Source organism: Bubalus bubalis, chromosome 4 (assembly GCF_019923935.1).
Source record: "Bubalus bubalis isolate 160015118507 breed Murrah chromosome 4, NDDB_SH_1, whole genome shotgun sequence".
NCBI classification, from domain to species: domain Eukaryota; kingdom Metazoa; phylum Chordata; class Mammalia; order Artiodactyla; family Bovidae; genus Bubalus; species Bubalus bubalis.
This window is the reverse complement of record NC_059160.1, coordinates 122,736,675-122,761,247: the sequence shown is the minus strand read 5'-3', so window position 1 is coordinate 122,761,247 and position 24,573 is coordinate 122,736,675. Positions and strand designations below refer to the sequence as shown.

Below are 24,573 nucleotides of genomic sequence, written 5' to 3'. Positions count from 1 at the left end.
TTGTTGAAAGTGCAAGGTCAGCTGTCAACAGTCAGATAAGGTACCCAGGACCCCGTCCTTCCAGGCTAGGGAGTTGACTTCCATCACTATACAGACTTAAAGAGAATAATATGAGCAATGACTATCTTAGCAGATACTTCCTGGCACAAAATAGAAACTAGCTATTGAGATAAGTAATCATGACTGATGTGTAAAGAAGGGCATAGTGCTAATCTAATTTTAAAAATACCTAATGACATGAGCGTGTCAACTTGTGTGTTACATGTACTGAAAAGTGTCATGTCCTCATAACACGGAAGTATAGCTGGAAAGTATCCTGGGTGTTTGGGTGCTTATTGTGGTTGAAGGTATATCGTAGTTAGTTTCATTTTCTGATCAAAGAAATGGGAAAATCTGCTCTTTAACATATTGCCTGTCTTCTTCCTTTTCAACCCAGACTCTCAATCTGCTGTTTTAGAAACTCCGAAAAAATGTTCAGATGCTGCTCAGCAGGTAAGAAGACTTAATTAGGCTGTGGGATCCTTTTCTCTCGTGTTTGTCTGCCTTATCTTCCCTTTGCCCAGCCAGCGAGGCCACCTGTGTTTCTCAGCCTGCAGGAGACTCCAGGCAGGTGGGTGGGTGTTTTCTTCCATTCAGACTTGGCCAAAGAAATCAGCCTTGAAGTGGCTCTGGGCACAAGCTCCTCAGAACCCATATCATTGCACATCCGGCCAGAGAGCTGGGCCATGACTGCGGGCTGCACTAGGGAACAGTGGCCATTCAGGTGTCGTGTGGAAAGTGCCTGGTTGAACTAACAGTCATATGGATACGATTTTTTTTAAATGTCCAGAGCTTTTCGAAAATCAAATTATATTCTTAAGTCGATTTGGTGAATGAAACATTAGTTAGTGTCTGTTTAATTTCCATAGAAACTTTCTTCTTCTGTTACTAAAGAAGTAAAATCTAATGTCTTCTTTTTCTTGCACCAAAATGCACTTCCTGAAAAAATAAGAAACATTTATATGGAATAGTAATTGGGGTTAGCAGTTGTTCTTTTGGATATAAAATCATTTTTAAAATTTGTTTATATATTTTCCAACTATAATTTGAAAATAACTTAGTATTATAAATTACGAGCATGAAGCATGTTCTCTGGCAGGGGGTCTAGGTAGAAAACTTAGATGGCTCTTGCCCAGGTTCCAGGCCCAGGTCAATTTCTGGTTAGTGACGGCATACTATCTGGGATATGGTGTTCTCTGTAAAAATCAAAGAATCTGATGATTTTTGAGAACTTTTCCAAGTATAAATTGACTCCCCTTTTCAAAAAAAGCAGCCCCTGCAGCGTACATGGAAGTTTGCTCTTCCTGGAGGAGAAATGGAGATATAAATTGGTTGAGAATTTCATTTTATAAATCCTCTGTTGCTTTTCAGAAATATAGCTAGACAGGTCATTTTGATAAGAGTAAAGATACTCTTAACAATAATATCATAAAACAGGTTTCCCCAGCTTCATTTTTTTTTAAGAGCAGAGACTTCTGTCAGGCTGGGGTACTTGGAGAGGTCTGGTGGACTCAGCTGGAAGTTCATTACCTTGTACTTGTTCAGTCACTAAGTTGTGTCCGACTCTTTGTGACCCCATGGACTGCAGCATGCCAGGCTTCCCTGTCCTCTCTCTCCTGGAGTTTGCTCAAATTCATGTCCATTGAGTCAGTGATGCTATTTAAGTTGAGTGATTAGCCAAGAGTGAATACAGTGAAGAGAAGTAAAAACAAATAATCAGAAAAATTTGTGCCCTCAAAATATCTCATTATTCTTGCAGCAGTTTTTTGTCATAACTAAGTTGTAATTTGAGATAATATGTTAGATTTTTCTAGTTCTTATCTTCAGGGTGCATATTATTGAATTCTCTGTTACATTGATAATCCCAAAGAAAACCTGAACAAAAATTATTCTACACTATCAACACATACAACATTGCTCTGTGTGTTAAGATTTCATATAGAATAATATAAGGTAGATATTCAAATGGTATGTGGAAAACCTGATGAACTGGGTAATTTTAAAACACCTGATGTTATAGCCTAGAAACTCATAAGCAAAACAGACTAATTTAAATTTCATACCTCCTCATTTCCTTGTTGTCAGTGAAGTATCTAGAAACTGGAAAATGCAGTAAATTAACTGGGAGGTAGTTGAAGTCAAGCACTCAGTAGTGATATCATTTACTCTTGGAGTCACTGGCTCTTTGTCATTAGTTTACCTGAGGATGGGTTCTTTTCTGAGATGATATGTGTCTGTTTCATCAAACCTGAAATAATGGCCATAAGAGGGATATGGGAAACTAGAAACCTGTGTACTGTGTGCCTCTTATTTTACTGTATTATCTTAGGCAATTCTTATAATAACCCTTTAAAGTCATTTTTATTAATTCATATTTAACTGAGAGGAAAGTAACATTTATAGAAATTAACTTGCTTTAGGTCAAAAATTGATAAAGGCTAAGAGTCATGATTTGAACAAGAGGTCTGACTTTGTACCTCATGTTCTCTCCACTATGATAAAATGTAGACTTTCACACATGTAATTTTCCTATGGCTATTTAATACCATCTCATGCCAGAATCATCCAATGATGATGTGAGAAATTTACATTATCCTATTTATACCTTACTAAGAGTCTGATGTTAAGATTTGTTTTAGAAGCTTAGATTGAAGCTGAGTGGATCAAAGATACATGTCTAACTTTCTGCTAAATTATATCCATTTCTCAAACTTTAGTGCTTCACTACTCTTGAAAAACGTGCAGCTCTGTCTTTCGTGTAACGCACCTTGCTTCTAGTTACTAGACAGCAGTCTGTCTGTCAGCTGCCCTTGCAGAAGAAGTGAGAGGCTTCTGGCCAGTTTGCTCTGTGACTGATCAGCGTGATGAGTGCAGAGGGTTGGTCCCTCCGTGGAGGTGATGTGGCTGGTGTGTTCACTCTGTTTTCTTCAGGCACCTGTTCTCTCCATTCAAGCGCTCTGGAGTACACTGAATTGGTTTTGACTTTTGCTCTCTCCCTGTACTTAATAATTCTGAGAACTCCATATCCCTAGACAAGGCCCAAGATTCCTAATGCCTCTTCTTAGCTGGGAGGGGTGGAAGGCGCAGGAGTTCTCTGTGCACATGGAGAGAGACCCGCCGCTACCCTCCGGTGCTGTCACCCCAGGCCCATGGGTTAGGAGGTTTTAAAACAAAGCTACTTTCTTTAGACCTCACTTACTGATTATTTTAATAAAAATAATATGATTTGAGGCACTTCCCTCGTAGCTCAGTCGGTAAAGAATCTGCCTGCAATGCAGGAGACCTGGGTTCGATTCCTGGGTTGGGAAGATCCCCTGGAGGATGAAATGGCTACCCACTCCAGTATTCTTACCTGGAGAATCCCATGGAGAGAGGAGCCTGGTGGGCTACAGTCCATGGGGTTGCAAGAGTCTAATATGATTTAGTGACTAAACCACCAATATGATTTGAAAGCTGCCCTAGCTAAAGAGTTATGTCATAAGACAGAAACAGGACTGTCTGTATTCTGTATTTTTTTTTACTCTTTGGCATTTGAAATACTATTTAAACTGTAAATTCATTTACATGCTACAGTATATAAATAGCCAAATGTCAACTATAGTCTCTAAAAATGTTTACTCCTATGTTAAAGATTAATTTATGGTAGTTAAATTGGTTACTGCCTAGTTTTTAACTTATATTTTGCTTTTGAAGTTACATATAAAATATGTGCTTCAAAGTATTGTCCTAAGACTCTTAACATCTTTCTGATGTAAATGGACTAGCTGAAAGGTAAATAGAATAACATTTGACCTTTGAAAATTCTAGCTTTGGATAGGAATTGATTAACATCAGGAAATTGAACATTGGGTCTTCCTATACATTATGGTATTTATTGAGAACAGTCACATCTGTTACGGAGTGTTAGATAATGAAAAAATTAAACAAAATTAGTACTCTCTTACCCTTTACATTGTATACAAATAAATTCTCAAAGGTCAGGAAAATGTGTACGATTTGAACTCAGTCCAGTTTTAATCTCCTTTGAAATTGGCTTAAAACTTTTCCCCCAGGATCCTGCTCTGATCAGTCCTCTCAGTGCCCAGTTGGATTGCAAACTTAATTGAAGAACTGAGTATTCTTTTCTATTGGTTCTCCTTTCAGAATATCCTTTATAGTGCTCCTTATACAATGACTGCTCGTACAGTGTATTGTTAGTTTCAGATACATCTTTATTTAGAGGCACATCAAGGGAACACATATGATGAAGTAATGTAGCCTGGTTGATGGCACTTGAGGAGCTACTCACCTGTGTCATGACATAGACAAGTTCAGAGAGTAATAAAAGAATTGTTCAGATCAAAGAAAGAGGTAGGGGATGTACTTTTGAAGGAATAGTAATGGAGACATGAAAACAAGCAACTTGAATTGCATAAGAGTGACTTAGACATTTTAAAGAGTTTGGGGAAAAGTATATTCCATCTAAACTCTAAGGCAATAAGTGACGTGAAGTCATATGTTAATTACAGACCTACAAAACAACAATTTACAAGACAAGTAAACAACCACAGTGGAGACCAGAGTAAGAAAAAGAGGGGTTAAAGGGGAGATAGACAGAGGTGGTCATGGTCTGGAAACATAGGTTAGTTAGTCTTCCTTGAAGTTTACCTCAGACTCTGAATGTTCTTAGGTGGATTATCAACACATTGGTGCAGTGACTCTGCAGGGGGTGGTGGGGTGGGTCGGGGTAGTTGGAAAGGGGGAGACACAGTCATCCCCCTGTGGAAGCATGGGAAATGGGTGCTGTTTTGGCAAGGTGTTCCCCATTATGTGTTAAGGGGAAGACAGAATTCTTCTGGAAAGTACATTTTCATTTTATGGAAACTCCCCCTACCTCAGAGGCAACAAATTAGACGTTTTAGTTTTAGAAATAAAAAAAAAGGAGAAACTGTTCTGGCAGTTTTAAGAGTCAAACCAGTAGGCATCTGGAAAACAGTTACAATTTGAGGTGTGAATGTGAAAAAAAAGCCATAGAGGTCACATACTGTTGTTACTCTTCTCTTGGAGGCTTCCCATGTAGCTCAGTCAGTAAAGCATCCGCCTGCAATGCAGGAGGCCTGGGTTCAATTCCTGAGTTGGAAGTTTCCCTGAAGAAGAAATGGCAACCCACTCCAGTATTCTTGCCTGGAGACTCCCATGGACAAAGGAGCCTGGTGGGCTACAGTTCATGAGATCATAAGAGTCGGATACAACTTAGCACTATCTTTCTGGGGCAGTAGGACTTGGAGGTGAAATGAAGTTGTGTCCTTAACCTACTGAGCCTTCGCTGTTCTTATTCAGCTGCTAAGTCATGTCTGATTCTTTATGATGCCATGGACTGCAGCACACCAGGCTTCCCTGTCCTTCACTACCTCCTGTGGTTTGATCAAAACTTATGTCCATTGATTTAATGATGCCATCCAACTATCTCGTCCTCTGTGGTCCCCCTTTCTTCCTGCCCTCAATCTTCCTCAGGATCAGGGTCTTTTCCAATGAGTTGGTTCTTTGCATCAGGTGGCCAAAGTATTGGAGCTTCAGCTTCAGCATCAGTCCTTCCAATGAATATTCGGGACTGATCTCCTTTAGGACGGACTGGTTGGATCTCCTTGCAGTCAAGGGACTCTCAAGAGTCTTCTCCAATACCACAGTTCAAAAGCATCAATTCTTCAGTGCTCAGCTTTCCTTATGGTCCAAATGCTCACATCCATACATGACTACTGGAAAAAACATAGCTCTGACTAGATGGACCTTTGTTGGCAAAGTAATGTCTCTGCTTTTGAATATGCTGTCTAGGTTGGTCATAGCTTTTCTTCCAAGGAGCAAGCATCTTTTAATTTCTTGGCTGCAGTCACCATCTGCAGTGATTTTGGAGCCCAAGAAAATAAAATCTGTCACTGTTTCCATTGTTTCCCTATCTATTTGCCATGATATGATGGGACCAGATGCCATGATCTTAGTCTTTTAAATGTTGAGTTTTAAGCCAGCTTTTTCACGCTTCTCTTTGACTTTCATCAAGAGACTCCTTAGTTCCTCTTCTCCTTCATAAGGGTGGTGTCATCTGCATATCTGAGGTTACTGATATTTTTCCCAGCAATCTTGATTCCAGCTTGTGCTGCATTCACCCTGGCATTTCACATGATGTACTCTGCATATAAGCTAAATAAGCAGGGTGACAATATACATCCTTGACAATCTCCTTTCCCAATTTGAAACCAGTCCATTGTTCCATGTCCAGTTCTAAGTGTTGCTTCTTGACCTGCATACAGATTTCTCAGGAGGCAGGTAAGGTGATCTGGTATTCCCATCTCATGAAGAATTTTTCAGTTTGTTATGATCCACACAGTCAAAGGCTTTGGCATAGTCAATAAAGTAGAAGTAGATGATTTTCTGGAACTCTCATGTTTTTCCTATGATACAACGAATGTTGGCAGTTTGATCTCTAGTTCCTCTGCCTTTTCTAAATCCACCTTGAACATCTGGAAGTTCTCGGTTCATGTACTATTGAAGCCTAGCTTGGAGAATTTTGAGCATTACTTTGCTAGCGTGTGAGATGAGTGCAATTGTGCAGTAGTTTGAACATTCTTTGGCATTGCCTTTCTTTGGGATTGGAATGAAAACTGGCCTTTTCCAGTCCTGTGGCCACTGCTGAGTTTTCCAAATTTGCTGGCATATTGAGTGCAGCACTTTCACAGCATCATATTTTACTATTTGAAATAGCTCAACTGGAATTCCATCACGTCCACTAGCTTTGTTCATAGTAATGCTTTCTAAGGCCTACTTGACTTCACACTCCTGGCTCTAGGTGAGAGATCATACCATTGTGGTTATCTGGGTCATTAAGATCTTTTTTGTGTAGTTCGCCTGTGTATCCTTGCCACCTCTTCTTAATATCTTCTCCTTCTGTTAGGTTCATACTGTTTCTGTCCTTTAATGTGCCCATCTTTGCATGAAATATTCTCTTGGTTTCTCTAGTTTTCTTGACGAGATCTCCAATCTTTACCATTGATGACTCATGAGAGGGGCAAACAGATCAAGTAGCTGCCCTAAATGGATAGCAGGTGATAAAAGTTAATAGCTTATAAAGGGTGTTTTTCCTTTACTGCACTATTGGTTGTCTGCTGACATACTATGTGCAAGGTATTTGTGGCCTTTATTGAAAGAAATACAAAGAATTGTAAGGTCCTGGGCTCTTCTGTAGATATGAAATGATTTGCAAGATGTCAAGTGATTCTGCTAAGGTATTTAGTGTATGTTGTATTACAGAATTAGAAAAGAAAAAAGTTAACCTACAGAGCTGTGCTTCTGAAATCTGAATGTACTCATGTCTGCTCTCTGCTCATGGTGTCAGAGACAAGACTCAGACCTGAGTGACACTCAGGTCTTTCCCTTGCCATCTTCTGCCTTGAGCCCCATCACGCACTGTTTCCTAGATGTTCAGTTTGTTCTGACCTTAAAAAGACACGCTGAAAGCGTTTTCTGAAAACTGTAGCATCCTTCATGTCTGTCTTTAATATCTTTCCTTCTTATGCCTACTGCCCCTTTTTAATTCACTGAATACCTATTTCTTAATCTAATCTCATATTAGACTTCACTCCCTCTTAGACACATTCCCTGAGAGGCCTCCCTCCTGACTCCTTTGATGGCTCTGCTCTGGGACTCTGTATTTACCTTGCTCTCCCATAATTGTTGTATTATGTGCATCTCATAGACATAGACAACTGTCCCCCTTAAAGCTAGAGCTCCTCCATTCTACTTGTCCCTCCAGTGTCTAACATAGTACCGGACATTTTGAGGCAGATCAGAACATGTTTGATGAACAAATAGGTATGTAGGGGTCCACACTGTAAAGAGTAGAGGTGGTTGTTGGGGAGTGGTAGAAATTCTGTTTTTATTCACCCCAAGTGATGAGGATTGAGCTTTGAACCAGTTTTCCTATGTACAAATCCCAGTTACCCCACTTTTACCTGGGAAATCTCTGCAATGTATTCTGTTCTCTGTGCCTTAATTTCCTCTTCTACAAAATGGGAATGATGAATCTCATAAAATTTTGTGAGATTTAAATGCACAAATGTAGCCTAGAAGAGCCCCTGGCACATAGGAGGCTCTCAAGATGTTAGCTGTTAGCTCAGCAGTTGGCGCAGTGGTAAAGAATCTGCCTGCTAGTGCAGGAGATGTAGAGGACGTGGGTTCGATCCCTGATCTGGGGATACCCCTTAGAGTAGGAAAAATCACAACCCACTCTTGTATTATTGAATGGAAAATTTCGTGGACAGGGAGCCTGGCGGGCTACAGCCCATGGCATTTCATAGGGTTGTACACGACTAAGCGACAGAGAGCTGAGCCGAGCAAACACCCCTAAGCCATTCCACCAGATGTGTTGTGAGCTCTGTTCTTTGCAAGCTTAATTACCTTAGAGGCTGCTTAGGTGTCCATCCAGAAGGGTGGCTAGGAGGTGAGCATTTTATCAAGGTATCATCAATGAAGGGAAACTATGATGAGATTGTTTTTCTTCCTTGCACTAATTGGGACAGCTCAGGAATATTTTGCTTTAGATTTATTGGAGGACCTTGCCACAACTCAAGTAATGAAGAGAACATTCAGAAGATGTGAGGGAACCAAAGAGACTGTTTCCATTTTTTCCTGACCCATTTCCCAAACATGCTGTTTAATACTTCCACTCTTGTTATTCACTAGTGACAGGTACTGTAACCTTCCCTCCAGTCGGATTATCAATTACTGCTCAGTTCAGTTCAGTTCAGTCACTCAGCCGTGTCTGACTCTTTTCGACCCCATGAATCGCAGCACGCCAGGCCTCCCTGTCCATCACCAACTCCCGGAGTTCACTCAAACTCATGTCCATCGAGTTGGTGACGTTATCCAGCCATCACATCCTCTGTTGTCCCCTTCTCCTCCTGCCCCCAATCCCTCCCAGCATCAGTCTTTTCCAATGAGTCAACTCTTCACATGAGGTGGCCAAAGTATTAGAGTTTCAGCTTCAACATAAGTCCTTCCAAATAACACCCAGGACTGATCTCCTTTAGGATGGACTGGTTGGATCTCCTTGCAGTCCAAGGGACTCTCAAGAGTCTTCTCCAACACCACAGTTCAAAAGCATCAATTCTTTGGCACTCAGCTTTCTTCACAGTCTAACTCTCACATCCATACATGACCACTGGAAAAACCATAGCCTTGACTAGATAGAGCTTTGTTGGCAAAGTAATATCTCTGCTCTTCAATATGCTATCTAGGTTGGTCATAACTTTCCTTCCAAGGAGTAAGCGTCTTTTAATTTCATGGCTGCAATCACTATCTGCAGTGATTTTGGAGCCCCCCAAAATAAAGTCTGAGACTGTTTCCACTGTTTCCCCATCTATTTCCCATGAAGTGATGGGATCAGATGCCATGATCTTTGTTTTCTGAATGTTGAGCTTTAAGCCAACTTTTTCACTCTCCTCTTTCACTTTCATCAAGAGGCTTTTTAGTTCCTCTTCACTTTCGGCCATAAGGGTGGTATCATCTGAATGTCTGAGGTTATTGATATTTCTCCCGGCAATCTTGATTCCAGCTTGTGCTTCATCCAGCCCAGCATTTCTCACAATGTACTCTGCATATAAGTTAAATAAACAGGGTGACAATATATAGCCTTGACATACTCCTTTTCCTATTTGGAACTAGCCTGTTGTCCCATGTCCAGTTCTAACTGTTGCTTCTTGACTTGCATATAGGTTCTCAAGAGGCAGGTCAGGTGGTCTGGTATTCCCATCTCTTTCAGAATTTTCCACAGTTTATTGTGATCCACACAGTCAAAGGCTTTGGCATAGTCACTAAAGCAGAAATAGATGTTTTTCTGCAACTCTCTTCCTTTTTCCCTGATCCAGCGGATGTTGGCAATTTGATCTCTGGTTCCTCTGCCTTTTCTAAAACCAGCTTGAACATCTGGAATTTCATAGTTCATGTATTGCTGAAGCCTGGCTTGGAGAATTTTGAGCATTACTTTACTAGCATTTGAGATGAGTGCAATTGTGCGGTAGTTTGAGCATTCTTTGGCATTGCCTTTCTTTGGGATTGGAATGAAAACTGACCTTTTCCAGTCCTGTGGCCACTGCTGGGTTTTCCAAATTTGCTGGCATATTGAGTGCAGCACTTTCACAGCATCATCTTCCAGGATTTGAAATAGTTCAACTGGAATTCCATCACCTCCGCTAGCTTTGTTCGTAGTGATGCTTTCTAAGGCCCACTTGCCTTCACATTCCAGGATGTCTGGCTCTAGGTGAGTGATCACACCATCGTGATTATCTGGGTTGTGAAGATCTTTTTTGTACAGTTCTTCTGTGTATCCTTGTCACTTCTTCTTAATATCTTCTGCTTCTGTTAGATCCATACCATTTCTGTCCTTTATCGAGCCTGTCTTTGCATGAAATGTTCCCTTGGTTATCTCTAATTTTCTTGAAGAGATCTCTAGTCTTTCCCATTCTCTTGTTTTCCTTTATTTCTTTGTACTGATCGCTGAGGAAGGCTTTCTTATCTCTCATTGCTAATCTTTGGAACTCTGCATTCATTCAGATGCTTATATCTTTCCTTTTCTCCTTTGCTTAATTACTGCTGCAGACAATCAATTACTGTTGGAATCAGTTATCAATCAATCTTCAGTCAATTATAAATTCTGTTGAAAGTAACACAGCTGATGATGAGATCTATCTGATCCCTTGCCCTGTCCCCTCGCATTTCTCATCTGTGCAGTGAAGGGCTTGGAAGAGATTGGTCATTTCCATTTCCGTTCAGAAATATGGCATATTCAGTAATTCATTATCTTTTTCATTGTGAGGATTCTGGAGGTGCTTCTTTAGCTCTCTGTGTGACTCTCCTTTTCCATTATATGTCCTACTTTAAGGAGCTAGGGGTAAGTTATTTACCAGTTACCATATGTTCTGATATTTCCTTCTTTCTTGAAATTCTGTTTCAAACTTGAAATTTATAGCTCTTTATTTCTGTGCATAATGTTATCTATTTAAAAATCTGGGTTTCTTTTCCTGTAGGATTATGCACAGCTTGTGTTGCCTTATTGTAAATTTGGAATCTCATTGGCTTTCTCCAAAGCTGTAGAATGTTTTCATATTTAGAGCTTGACAAATAAGAGAATTTATCTTCTTCTGTAAAGAGTAGAATTCAAATTTTATACCCATCTAGAGGTATCCTAAGTTGACAATAATGTGGCCTGAGAATTTAGCAGAACTTGAAAATCTGAATATTGTAGAAAATGAATTACATATTTAATATTAACATTTACAGAATAAATTACCACAGTATTAACTTACTAATAAGTGATTTTATATTCTAGGCTCTGAAAGTACATCGCCTGCACAGTAAACATAATAAAGTTGCAAAGATGAGCAAATTAACCTTTCAGCGAAAGCTTTCCTTGAATGTATCTTGACTTTATTTCTGAGTTTTAGCCTTAATACAATAATGTTTCTTTTTCCGGGAAATAGATAATCTTGTACTTGAGAAATACTTTGGTGAACATATTATTTTTAATGACAATTTTTGATGATATGCTAGTGTTTAAAATAACTTATAAGAACTAACCAATACCACCCACATATAAGATATACAAAAATGGAAGAATTTTGGCCAACTTATTGTATATAATTGTTCAGCTAGAGTAGATGGCAGTTCTACATCTTTTAATGATTTAGAGGGTTGAAGCAATATTTTAGAATATAAATAATCTCAAAATTGGTGATATATAAAATATATTACTGTATTGAGTAAAATAGATTTGTTAACTAACTTCCATTTTTAAGGATTATTATATAGATTCTCAACAAAAATTGCAAAGATTATTATTTTCCTTTTCTCCTTTTATTTTGTAAAAAAAATTATTTATTTTTGGTTGTACCATGCAGCCTGGGGGGTCACAGTTCCAGGGCTAGGATTTGAACCTGGGATCCCTGCAGTGGACCACTGGATCACCAGAGATGTCTCCCTTTAAATTTTTATTTTAATTTTAAAGTGAGAACCTGATTTAGAATCAGTCTCTCCTCCTCCTCCTCTTCTTCATGGCTTTTACTTTTTATACTGCCTTTATTATACCTGAATCTATGATGAAAAATAGCTGGCTAAAGTAATAACATTTAAGAATTAAGTTTCGGGGTGGGGGAGGAGAGGACAGGACAAATGGAGAGAGTAGCATGGAAACATATACACTACCACATGAAAATAGACAGCCAATGGGAACTGACTGTATGACTCAGGAAACTCAAACTAGTGCTCTGTGACAATCTAGAGGGGTGGGATGAGGTGGGAAGTAGGAAGGAGGTTTAAGAAGGAGGGGGCGTGTGTATACCAGTGGCTGATTCATGTTGATGTACGGCAGAAACCAACACAATATTGTAAAGCAATTATCCCTCAATTAAAAACATAAAATAAATAAATAAATATTTTTAAAAAGAATTAAGTTTGGCAGACTCACAGACCTAGAGAATATATCTGGGTTTGCCAAGAGGGGGTCAACATGGGAGTGATGGAGTGGGAGTTTGGGGTTAGCAGATGTTAGCTATTAAAAATAGGATGGATAAACAAGAAGGTCCTACTGTATAGCACAGGGAAATATATTCAATATCCTGTGGAAAAAAAACATAAGGGAAAAGAGCACAAAAAACTGTGTGTGTGTGTGTATAACTGAATCACTGTAGAGCAGAAATTAACACAGCATTGTAAATCAACTGTACTTCAATTAAAAGAAAATAAGTTTAGGAGAGAATGTGCAAGATGGCAGAGTAGAAGGAGCCTGAGTTCACCCCCTCTCACTTCAGCTTACCCTGGGGACATAGATACTGGTGGAAGTTATCTGGGGAGTTTGTTCTGCCATGTGGACACTGGTGCTGGCAAGGGCCATTTTGACATCAATGTTGGGACACCTCTAGCCAAGCAGCTAATTAGGCATGAATGCAGCCCCACCCATCAGCAGATAGGCTTCCTGAAGACGCCTTTAGCCCATTGTCTGCCTCCGAACATCTCTGCCCACGAGCGTACACACACCAGCCATAAGAAAAGGCCCGTCTGTGAACTGGCCCTCCCACTAGCAGGCCAGCACAAGTTTCAAGAAAACCCAGGACCCACAGAAAAGTTCGTCAGGAACTGGACTCACCCACCAGCAATCTTACACCTGCTTTAGGAACCCTGGGGCCTGGCAACCTGACCTCAGGACCTGGTTCTGTCCATCAGCACCAGTAGGCTGGAACTTGCTCTAGGACCTGGCTTCACTTATCAGTGGGCAGGCAACATCCCCAGACCCTCAGTGCACCCACCAGAGAGCCAGTACAGCCTGGAATCCCCTGTGATTCTGTAGTCAGCTGCCTGGCGACCCACTTCTGCCAACTACTGGCCAGCAGCCTTGGCCCAAGACACACCAGGTAACTAAATAGACCAAGAGCAAACCAAGTTTGCTGGACCACTCACAACAGTCAGTCTGCCACAAGAGAAAGGCCCAGACAGACAGACCTCTTAAGGAGAACCCCTAGAGCCTATGGCTCTGGTGACCACGGGGAAGTGTGCTGCTGGGACGATGTCTCCAGCAAAAGGCTCCTTCTCCAAGGATGGGAAACATAACCGAGCTACCAGACGCATAAAAATAAAAACAGCAAGTTAGGCAAAATGAGGTGACAAGGCAAAATATTCCAGATGAAGGGACAAAGCAAAACTCCAGAAGAACTGAGTGAAGTGGAGATAGGTAACCTACCCCAGAAGTGGTTCTGGGTAGTTATTGTAAAGATAATCAAAGAAGTTGGGAGAAGAATGGATGCAGAGAGAGAGATGTTAGAAGTTTTTAGCAAAGAGTTAGAAAATACAAAGAACAACCAAACAGATATGAAGAATACAATAACTGAAATGAAAAATAAACCAGAATAAATCACTGCAGATGGTGACTGCAGCCATGAAATTAAAAGATACTTACTTCTTGGAAGAAAAGTTATGACCAATCCAGATAACATATTGAAAAGCAGAGACATTACTTTGCCAACAAAGGTCCATCTAGTCAAGGCTATGGTTTTTCCAGTGGTCATGTATGGATGTGAGAGTTGGACTGTGAAGAGAGCTGAGTGCCTAAGAATTGATGCTTTTGAACTGTGGTGTTGGAGAAGACTCTTGAGAGTCCCTTGGACTGCAAGGAGATCCACCCAGTCCATTCTGAAGGAGATCAGCCCTGGGATTTCTTTGGAAGGAATGATGCTAAAGCTGAAACTCCAGTACTTTGGCCACCTCATGTGAAGAGTTGACTCATTGGAAAAGACTCTGATGCTGGGAGGGATTGGGGGCAGCAGGAAAAGGGGACAACAGAGGAAGAGATGGCTGGGTGGCATCACCGACTCAATGGACGTGAGTCTGAGTGAACTCCAGGAGTTGGTGATGGACAGGGAGGCTTGGCGTGCTGTGATTCATGGGGTCGCAAAGAGTCAGACACCACTGAGTGACTGAACTGAACTGAACTGGGAGCAATAATACAAAGGAATGAATCAGCAAGCTGAAAGATGGACTAGTAGAAATTGCTGGTCCTGAACAGAAAAAAAAAAAAAAAAGGATGATGTTGATGTATGGCAAAACCAATACAATATTGTAAAATAATTAGCCTCTAATTAAAATAAATACATTTCAATCCTGAACCCCCCTCCCCCCTCCCTCCCTGTATTGTAAAGTAATTAGCCTCTAATTAAAATAAATAAATTTAAATTTTTTAAAAACTCAATTACAAATATTCAAAAAAATAAATAAATGCTTCTGGAAAAAATAAAATAATAAAATAAATAAATTTATATTTAAAAAAAAAGAATGAAAAGAAATGAGCACAGTTTGAGACCTCTGGGACAACATCAGGAATCTAATTTTCTCATTGTAGGGATCCCAGAAGGAGGAAAAGAGCAAGGGGCCAAGAACATACTTGAAGTCATAATAACAGAAAACATCCCCAACCTGGGAAAAGGAAACAGTTGCCAAATCCAGGAAGTGCAGAATTCTATAGAGGACCAAGCCAAAGAGGAACACACCAGGAGGACATTGTAATGAGAATGGCAAAAATAAAATTTAAGGAGAGAATATTAAAAGCAGCAAAGGGGAAAGTGAATCCTGAGAGAGCACCCAAGTGGAGTAGAAGGACGAGTTCACCTCTTCTCCCAAGGACACCAAAGTCACAAAAATCTGTAGAACAACCATCACTGAAAAAGTCTGAAACCTACCAGAAAAGATCTCTACAACTTAAGACATAAAGAAGGAACCACAACAAAGCTGGTAGGAGGAGTGGAGTCATGATATAATCAAATCTGATACCTTCTGGGTGGGTGACCCACAAGCTGGAGAATAATTATATTACAGAGGTTCTCCCCAGTGTCTCCCTTACAGAGGACAGTCCCCACAGTGTCAGACCTGTGAGGGTCTGACACTGGGAATAGGAGCCCCCAGAGCATTTGGCTTTAAAGCCCAGTAGGACTTGGTTGCAGGAGCTACACAGAATTGGGGAAAATAGAGATTTCACTCTTAAAGGGTGCATACAAAATCTCACACACACCAGGGCCAAGGGCAAAAGCCACAATTTCATAGGAGCCTGGGACCAACTAGTCTTGAAGAGTCTCCTGGGGAAGTGATGGTTGCTGTGACTCACTTTGGGGAAACAGACACTGGTGGTGGCTATGTCGGGAGCATTCATCTGTGTGAGCTCTTCTATAGGTTGATATCCTGGTACCAATAGTTGGCCTTACCCAACAGCCTGCAGTCTCCAGTGCTGGGACACTTCTGGCCAAACAACTAACTGAGAGGGAGGGACACAGCCCCATCCATTGACAGACATGCTGTTTAAAGACTTCCTATGCCCACAGCCACCTCTAGACACACCCTTAGACATGACGCTGCCCACCAGAGGACCAAGACCCAGCTCTACCCACCAATGGGTAGGCACTAGCCCCTCCCACCACTAAGCCTGCACTAGCCTTTAGCCCAGCCTCACCCACTAGGGAGCAATACCAGAAGTAAGAAAATTGTACTCACAGCCTGTGGATAGAATCTGCAAATGCAGGCCAGACACTACCCCAGGGACAAGCTGGCCCTTGGCCCTTGGGTGACAAGAGAAGAATGGACTCCTGGAATGCACAGGTCATCTCCTACAGAGGGCCACTTCTCCAAGATCAAGAAATGTAACTGACCTATACGTACGTAAAATAGTAATTTTGACACAATGAGGTGACAGAGAAATATGTTTCAGAGGAAGGAACAAGATAAAAAACCGAGAAGAACTCAGTGATATGGAGATAGGCAATACCTGAGAAAGAGTTCAGGGTAACTGTAAAGATGATCAAAGAATTAAGGGTGAGAATGAATGTAGAATGAAATTAGAGGCTTTAAAAAAACCTATGGATAGATCAACTAAACAGAAAATTAACAAGGAAACACATACTTTAAATGATACAATAGACCCCAATTGATATCTATAGGACATTTCACCCCCAAAAAATGAATTTCACCTTTTTTCTCAAGCGCACACGGAACCTTCTCCAGGATAGATCACATCCTGGACCATAAATCTAGCTTTGGCAAATTCAAAAAATTTGAAATCATTCCAAGCATCTTTTCTGACCACAATGCAGTAATATTAGATCTCAATTACAGGACAAAAACTATTAAAAATCCCAACATATGGAGGCTGAACAACTCACTGCTGAATAACCAACAAATCACAGAAGAAATCAAAAAAGAAATGAAAATGCATAGAAATGAATGAAAATGAAAACACAACAACCAAAACCTATGGGACACTGTAAAAGCAGTACGGACTGTGAAGAAGGCTGAGTGCCGAAGAATTGATGCTTTTGAACTGTGGTGTTGGAGAAGACTCTTGAAGAGTCCCTTGGACTGCAAGGAGATCCAACCAGTCCATTCTGAAGGAGATCAGCCCTGGGATTTCTTTGGAAGGAATGATGCTAACGCTGAAACTCCAGTACTTTGGCCATCTCATGCAAAGAGTTGACTCATTGGAAAAGAGTCTGATGCTGGGAGGGATTGGGGGCAGGAGGAGAAGGGGATGGCAGAGGATGAGATGGCTGGATGGCATCACTGACTTGATGGACGTGAGTCTGAGTGAACTCCGGGAGTTGGTGATGGACAGGAAGGCCTGGCGTGCTGCGATTCATGGGTCGCAAAGAGTTAGACACGACTGAGCGACTGATCTGATCTGATCTGAAGGGGAAGATTCATAGCAATACAGGCTTACCTCACGAAACAAGAAAAAAGTCAAATAAATAACCTAATTCTACACCTAAAGCAACTAGAAAAGGAAGAAATGAAGAACCCCAGCATTAGTAGAAGGAAAGAAATCTTAAAAATTAGGGCAGAAATAAATGCAAAAGAAACAAAAGAGACCATAGCAAAAATCAACAAAGCCAAAAGCTGGTTCTTTGAAAGGATAAATAAAATTGACAAACCATTAGCCAGACTCATCAAGAAACAAAGGGAGAAAAATCAAATCAATAAAATTAGAAATGAAAATGGAGAGATCACAACAGACAACACAGAAATACAAAGGATCATAAGAGACTACTATCAGCAATTATACACCAATAAAATGGACAACGTGGAAGAAATGGACAAATTCTTAGAAAAGTACAACTTTCCAAAACTGAACCAGAAAGAAATAGAAAATCTTAACAGACCCATCACAAGCATGGAAATTGAAACTGTAACCAAAAATCTTCCAGCAAACAAAAGCCCAGGTCCAGACGGCTTCACAGCTGAATTCTACCAAAATTTAGAGAAGAGCTAACACCTGTCCTACTCAAACTCTTCCAGAAAATTGCAGAGGAAGGTAAACTTCCAAACTCATTCTATGAGGCCACCATCACCCTAATACCAAAGCCTGACAAAGATGCCACAAAAAAAGAAAACCACAGGCCAATATCACTGATGAACATAGATGCAAAAATCCTTAACAAAATTCTAGCAAACAGAATCCAACAACATATTAAAAAGATCATACATCATGACCAAATGGGCTTTATCCCAGGGATGCAAGGATGCTTCAATATCTGCAAGTCAATTAATGTAATACACCACATTAACAAATTGAAAAATAAAAACCATATGATTATCTTAGTAGATGCAGAAAAAGCCTTTGACAAAATTCAACATCCATTTATGATTAAAAAAAAAAAACAACCCTCCAGAAAGCAGGAATAGAAGGAACATACCTCAACATAATAAAAGCTATATATGACAAACCCTCAGCAAACATTATCCTCAGTGGTGAAAAACAGAAAGCATTTCCCCTAAAGTCAGGAACAAGACAAGGGTGCCCACTCTTACCACTACTATTCAACATAGTTTTGGAAGTTTTAGCCACAGCAGTCAGAGAAGAAAAAGAAATGAATCCAGATTGGAAAGGAAGAAGTAAAACTCTCACTGTTTGCAGATGACATGATCCTCTACATAGAAAACCCTAAAGATTCCACCAGAAAATTACTAGAGCTAATCAATGAATATAGTAAAGTTTCAGGATATAAAATTAACACACAGAAATCCCTTGCATTCCTCTACACTAACAATGAGAAAACAGAGAAATTAAGGAAACAATTCCATTCACCATTGCAACGAAAAGAATAAAATACTTAGGAATATATCTACCTAAAGAAACAAAGGACCTATATATAGAAAACTATAAAACACAGGTGAAAGAAATCAAAGAGGACACAAATGGAGAAATATACCGTGTTCATGTATCGGAAGAATCAATATAGTGAAAATGAGTATACTACCCAAAGCAATCTACAGATTCAATGCAATCCCTATCAAGCTACCAATGGTATTTTTCACAGAACTAGAACAAATAATTTTACAATTTGTATGGAAATACAAAAACCCTTGAATAGCCAAAGCAATCTTGAGAAAGAATGGAACTGGAGGAATCAATCTGCCTGACTTCAGTCTCTACTACAAAGCCACAGTCATCAACAGTATGGTACTGGCACAAAGACAGAAATATTGATCAATGGAACAAAATAGAAAGCCCAGAGATAAATCCATGCACCTATGGACACCTTCTCTTTGACAAAGGAAGCAAGAATACACAATGGAGAAAAGACAATCTCTTTAACAAGTAGTGCTGGGAAAGCTGGTCAAGCACTTGTAAAAGAATGAAACTAGAACACTTTCTAACACCATACACAAAAATAAACTCAAAATGGATTAAAGATCTAAACGTAAGATCAGAAACTATTAAACTCCTAGTGGAAAACATAGGCAAAACACTCTCCGACATAAACCACAGCAGGATCTTCTATGACCCACTTCTCAGAATATTGGCAATAAAAGCAAAAATAAACAAATGGGACCTAATTAAAATTAAAAGCTTCTGCACAATAAAGGAAACTCTAAGCAAGGTGAAAAGACAGACTTCAGAATGGGAGAAAATAATAGCAAACGAAGAAACGGACAAAGAATTAATCTCAAAAATATACAAGCAACTCCTGCAGCTCAATTCCAGAAAAATAAAAGACCCAATCAAAAAGTGGGCCAAAGAACTAAACAGACATTTCTCCAAAGAAGACATACAAATGGCTAACAAACACATGAAAAGATGTTCAACATCACTCGTTATCAGAGAAATGCAAGTCAAAACCACAATGAGGTACCATCTCACCCAGTCATAATGGCTGCGATCCAAATACAAGCAATAAATGCTGGAGAGGGTGTGGAGAAAAGGGAACCCTCTTACACTGTTGGTGGGAATGCAAACTAGTACAGCCACTATGGAGAACTGTGGAGATTCCTTAAATACTGGAAATAGAACTGCCATACCAGTCCATTCTAAAGAAGATCAGCCCTGGGATTTGTTTGGAAGGAATGATGCTAAAGCTGAAACTCCAGTACTTTGGCCACCTCATGTGAAGAGTTGACTCATTGGAAAAGACTCTGATGCTGGGAGGGATTGGGGGCAGGAGGAGAAGGGGATGGCAGAGGATGAGATGGCTGGATGGCATCACTGACTCAATGGATGTGAGTCTGAGTGAACTCCAGGAGTTGGTGATGGACAGGGAGGCCTGGCGTGCTGCGATTCATGGGGTCGCAAAGAGTCGGACATGACTAAACAAGTGGACTGAACTGATGACCCAGCAATCCCACTGCTGGGCATACACACTGAGGAAACCAGAATTGAAAGAGACACGTGTACCCCAATGTTCATTGCAGTACTGCTTATAATAGGCAAGACATGGAAGCAACCTAGATGTCTGTCAGCAGATGAATGGATAAGAAAGCTGTGGTACATATACACAATGGAATATTACTCAGCCATTAAAAAGAATACATTTGAATCAGTTCTAATGAGGTGGATGAAACTGGAGCCTATTATACAGGGTGAAGGAACCCAGAAAGAAAAACACCAGTACAGTATACTAACGCATATATATGGAATTTAGAAAGATGGTAATGACAACCCTGTATGTGAGACAGCAGAAGAGACACAGATGTATAGAACAGTCTTTTTGACTCTGTGGTGGGGGGGGCGATGATTTGGGAGAATGGCATTAAAACATGTATAATATCATATAAAAAATGAATTGCAGTCCAGGTTTGATGCAGGATACAGGATGCTTGAGGCTGGTGCACTGGGATGACCCAGAGGGATGGGATGGGGAGGGAGGTGAGAGGGGGTGTTCAGGATGGGGAACACATGTACACTCATGGCAGATTGAAGTCAATGTATGACAAAACCAATACAATATTTTAAAGTAAAATAAATAAATTTTTAAAAAAGAATTAGAAAATATAAAAGCAAGGGAAAAGCAATAGGTAACAATTAGGGATTCCCATAAGGGTGACTTTTCAACAAAAGCTGCAGGCCAGAAGGGAGGGGCATGATATACTTAAAGTAATAAAGAAGAATAACCTCCAATTAAGAATACTCTACCTGGCAAGGTTCTCTTTCAGATATTTGATAGATTGAAAGCATCACAGACAAGAAAGAGCTGAAAGAGTTCAGCACTACCAAAATAGCTTTACAACAAATGTTAAAGGAACTTATCTAAGTATGACTAGAAACATGAAAATTATGGAAAGGAAAAATTCATCAGGAAAGGCAAACATATAGTAAAGGTAGGAAATCATCCACTCAGAATAAAAACTAGTAGGATTATTAAAAGACAAAAGGAGTAAAATCATCCATAACTACAATGAGCAGTTATGTGATACACAAAACAATTAGATGTAAAATATATTGAAAACAGTAATCATGAGGATCATAGAGTACAAGTGCAGGGTTTTAAAGATGTATTTGAAATTAAGACATCAGTAATTGTATAACCATCATATATATATATTATATATATATAATGAATGATATATAAAAACCTCATGGTAACTACAATCTAAAAATCTGTAATAGATATACACATAGAAAAAAAAGAAAAATGAATCCAAACCTAACAGTAAATATAACCATCAAATATAAGAGAACAGAGCAAAAGAAGAAAGGAAGAGAAGAACTACAAAACAACCTCATAAAGACTTTTTCAAAGCCAATAAGAGCATACATTAAAATTCAACATACGTTGAAATTAGTTTCAACGTAAATGAGCTAAATACTACAATGAAAAGACATAAAGTAGCTTAATGTGAAAACAGGCCTGCATGTAGGCTGCCAACAAGAGATTTGCCTCAATCTAAGGAGACACAAACTGAAAGTGAGAGAATGGAAGAATGTATTCCATGCAAATAGGTTGAAAAGAAGGCCAAGATAGCAATAGTTGTATCAGAAACAATAGACTTTACAATAAAGACTGGTAAAAGAGACAGGATATTACATTATTATCAAGGAATCAATCCAAGAAGAAGATATAAGAATTGTTAATATACCCCAACATAGGAGCATCTAAACACAAAAAGCAAATACCAGCAGACATAAGGGAGAAGTCAACAGTAACACAGTAATAAAGACAGTTCTAAGAGGGAAGTTTATAGTGATGCAAGTTTACTTTGTCAAGCAAGAAAAATCTTAAATAAACAACCTAACCCTACACATAAAGGGCCTAGAAAAAGAACAAACAAAACTCAGATTTAGTCGAAAGAAAGAAACATAAAGATATGAGCAGAAATAAATGAAACACAGAGTAGAAAAAAAATAGAAAAAGTCAATGAAACTAATAGCTGTTTCATTGAAAAGATTTAAAAATTGATAAACATTTTGCCAGATTCATCAAGTAAAAAAGAGAGACAGCCCAAATCAATAAAATAAAAAATAAAAGGAAAAGCTACAACTGACACCACAGAAATTCAAAGGACCATAAGAGACTACAGAAAACAACTATACACCAATAAGATGAACAACCTATAAGAAATGGACAAGTTCTTAGCAAGGTACAATCTCTCAAGTTAGAACTAGGAAAAAATAGAAAGTAGGAGCAGACCAATTACTACTAATGAAATTGTGTCAATAATTAAAAAAAAAAAAAAAAACTTCCAGGAAACAAAAGTCAAGATCAGATGTCTTCACAGGAGGATTTTACCAAAGATTCAGAGAAGAGTTAACAAGAAACTTTCTGAAAGTATTCCCCAAAAAAATTGCAGAGGAAGGAATGCTTGTGAACCCGTTCCATGAGGTCAGCATAACCCTGATACAAAGATATTAAAAAAAATTATTATTGATAAACATGGGTGCAAAAATTCTCAACAAAATATTAGGAATCTGAATCCAACAATACATGAAAAGGGTTATAAAACATGATCAAGTAGGATTTATTCCAGGGATTCAAGGATAGTTCAATACCCTCAAATCAATCACCATGATATACCACATTAACAAACTGAAGAATAAAACTATATGATTATCTCAATAGATGTAGAAAAAGGTTTTGACAAAGCTCAACATCCATGGATGATACAAACTCTCCAAAAGTGGCCATAAAGTGAACATACCTTAACATAATAAACACCTTATATGACAAACCTACAGCTAACATCATACTCAGTGATGAAAAGCTGAAAGCATTTCCTGTAAGATCAGGAACAAGACAAGGATGCTCACTCTCACCATTTTTATTTAACATACTATTGGAAGTCCTAGTAACAGCAGTCAGACAAGATAAATGAAATTAATCCAGATTGGAAAGGGAGAAGTAAAACTCTCACTGTTTGCAGATGGCATGATACCAAAAGAGAAAATTCTAAAGATGCCACTGGAAAACTACTAGAATTCATTAATAAATTTGGTAAAACTGAAGGATGTAAAAGCAATATACACAAATCTGTTTCATTTCTATACATCTTAATGAACTATCAGAAAGAGAAATTAAGGAAATAATCCCACTTATCAAATTAAGAAGGAAAAATGCCTAGGAATATACCTACCTAAGGCTTCCCTGATAGCTCAGTTGGTAAAAAACCTGCTTGCAATGCAGGAGAACCCAGTTCAATTCCTGGGTTGGGAAGATCTTCTGGAGAAGGGCTAGGCTACCCACTCCAGTATTCTTGGGCTTCCCTTATGGCTTAGCTGGTAAAGAATCTGCCTGGAATGCAGGAGACCTGGGTTTGATCCGTGGGTTGGGAAGATCCCCTGGAGAAGGGAAAGGCCACCTACTCCAGTATGGTGGCCTGGAGAATTCCACAGACTATGTAGTCCATGGGGTCGCAAAGAGTCGGACACCACTGAGTGACTTGCACTTCCACTGTTTTTCAAGGAGATAAAAGTCCTGTACTTGGAAAACCATAAGACATTGCTGAACAAAATTGAAGATGATACAAACAGATGGAAAGATATACTGTGTTTATGAACTGGAAGAATTGACATTTTTCAAATGACCATACAACTCAAGGCAATCCACAGTTCAATATAGTTCCTATCAAAATTCTAAGGATGTTTTTCACAGAACTAGAACATATAATATAAAAATCTGTATGGAAACACAAAAGAATAGCCAAAACAATCTTGAGAAAGAACAAAACCAGAGGAATCAGGCTCCCTGACTTCAGACTATACTACAGAGTTACAATAATCAAAACCAGTATGGTACTGGCACAAAAACAAACACAAAGATCTATGGAAGAGTATGGAGAGTCCAGAAATAAGTCTGAGGTTATATTGTCAAATTCATCTACAACAAAGGCAAGAATATACAGTAGAGGAAAAAAAAAACAGTTTCTTAAGTAAGTGGTGCTGGGAAAACAGGACAGCTACATGAAAAGGAATGAAATTAGAACATTCTCTAGCATCTTACACATAAACAAACTCAAAATGGTTAAAGACCTAAATATAAGACCAGAAACCATAAAAATGCTGTAAGTAAAAATAGAACACTCTGACATAAATCATACCAATACATTTTTTGGATCTGTCTCCTAAATCAAAAGATATAAAATATAAACAGATGGAACTTAATTAATCTTAAAAGCTTTTGGATGGCAAAGGAAACTATCAACAAAACAAAAGGCAATCTATTAAATGGAAGAAAATATTTGCAAATTGTATGACTGATAAAGGGTTAC

At 39.2% G+C, this 24,573-nt stretch overlaps 1 protein-coding gene across 7 annotated transcripts in view; it reads left to right on the top strand.

Moving 5' to 3' along the window:
• Window positions 1-24,573, top strand: part of FMN2 (formin 2) — a 337,046-nt gene that overhangs the window by 88,303 nt on the left and 224,170 nt on the right. For all 7 annotated transcript variants that reach the window (XM_045165501.1, XM_045165507.1, XM_045165503.1 and 4 more), the window contains exon 3: window positions 437-492. In XM_045165501.1, coding sequence (XP_045021436.1) covers window positions 437-492 — 56 coding nt within the window. The remainder of the gene's footprint in view (window positions 1-436; window positions 493-24,573) is intronic.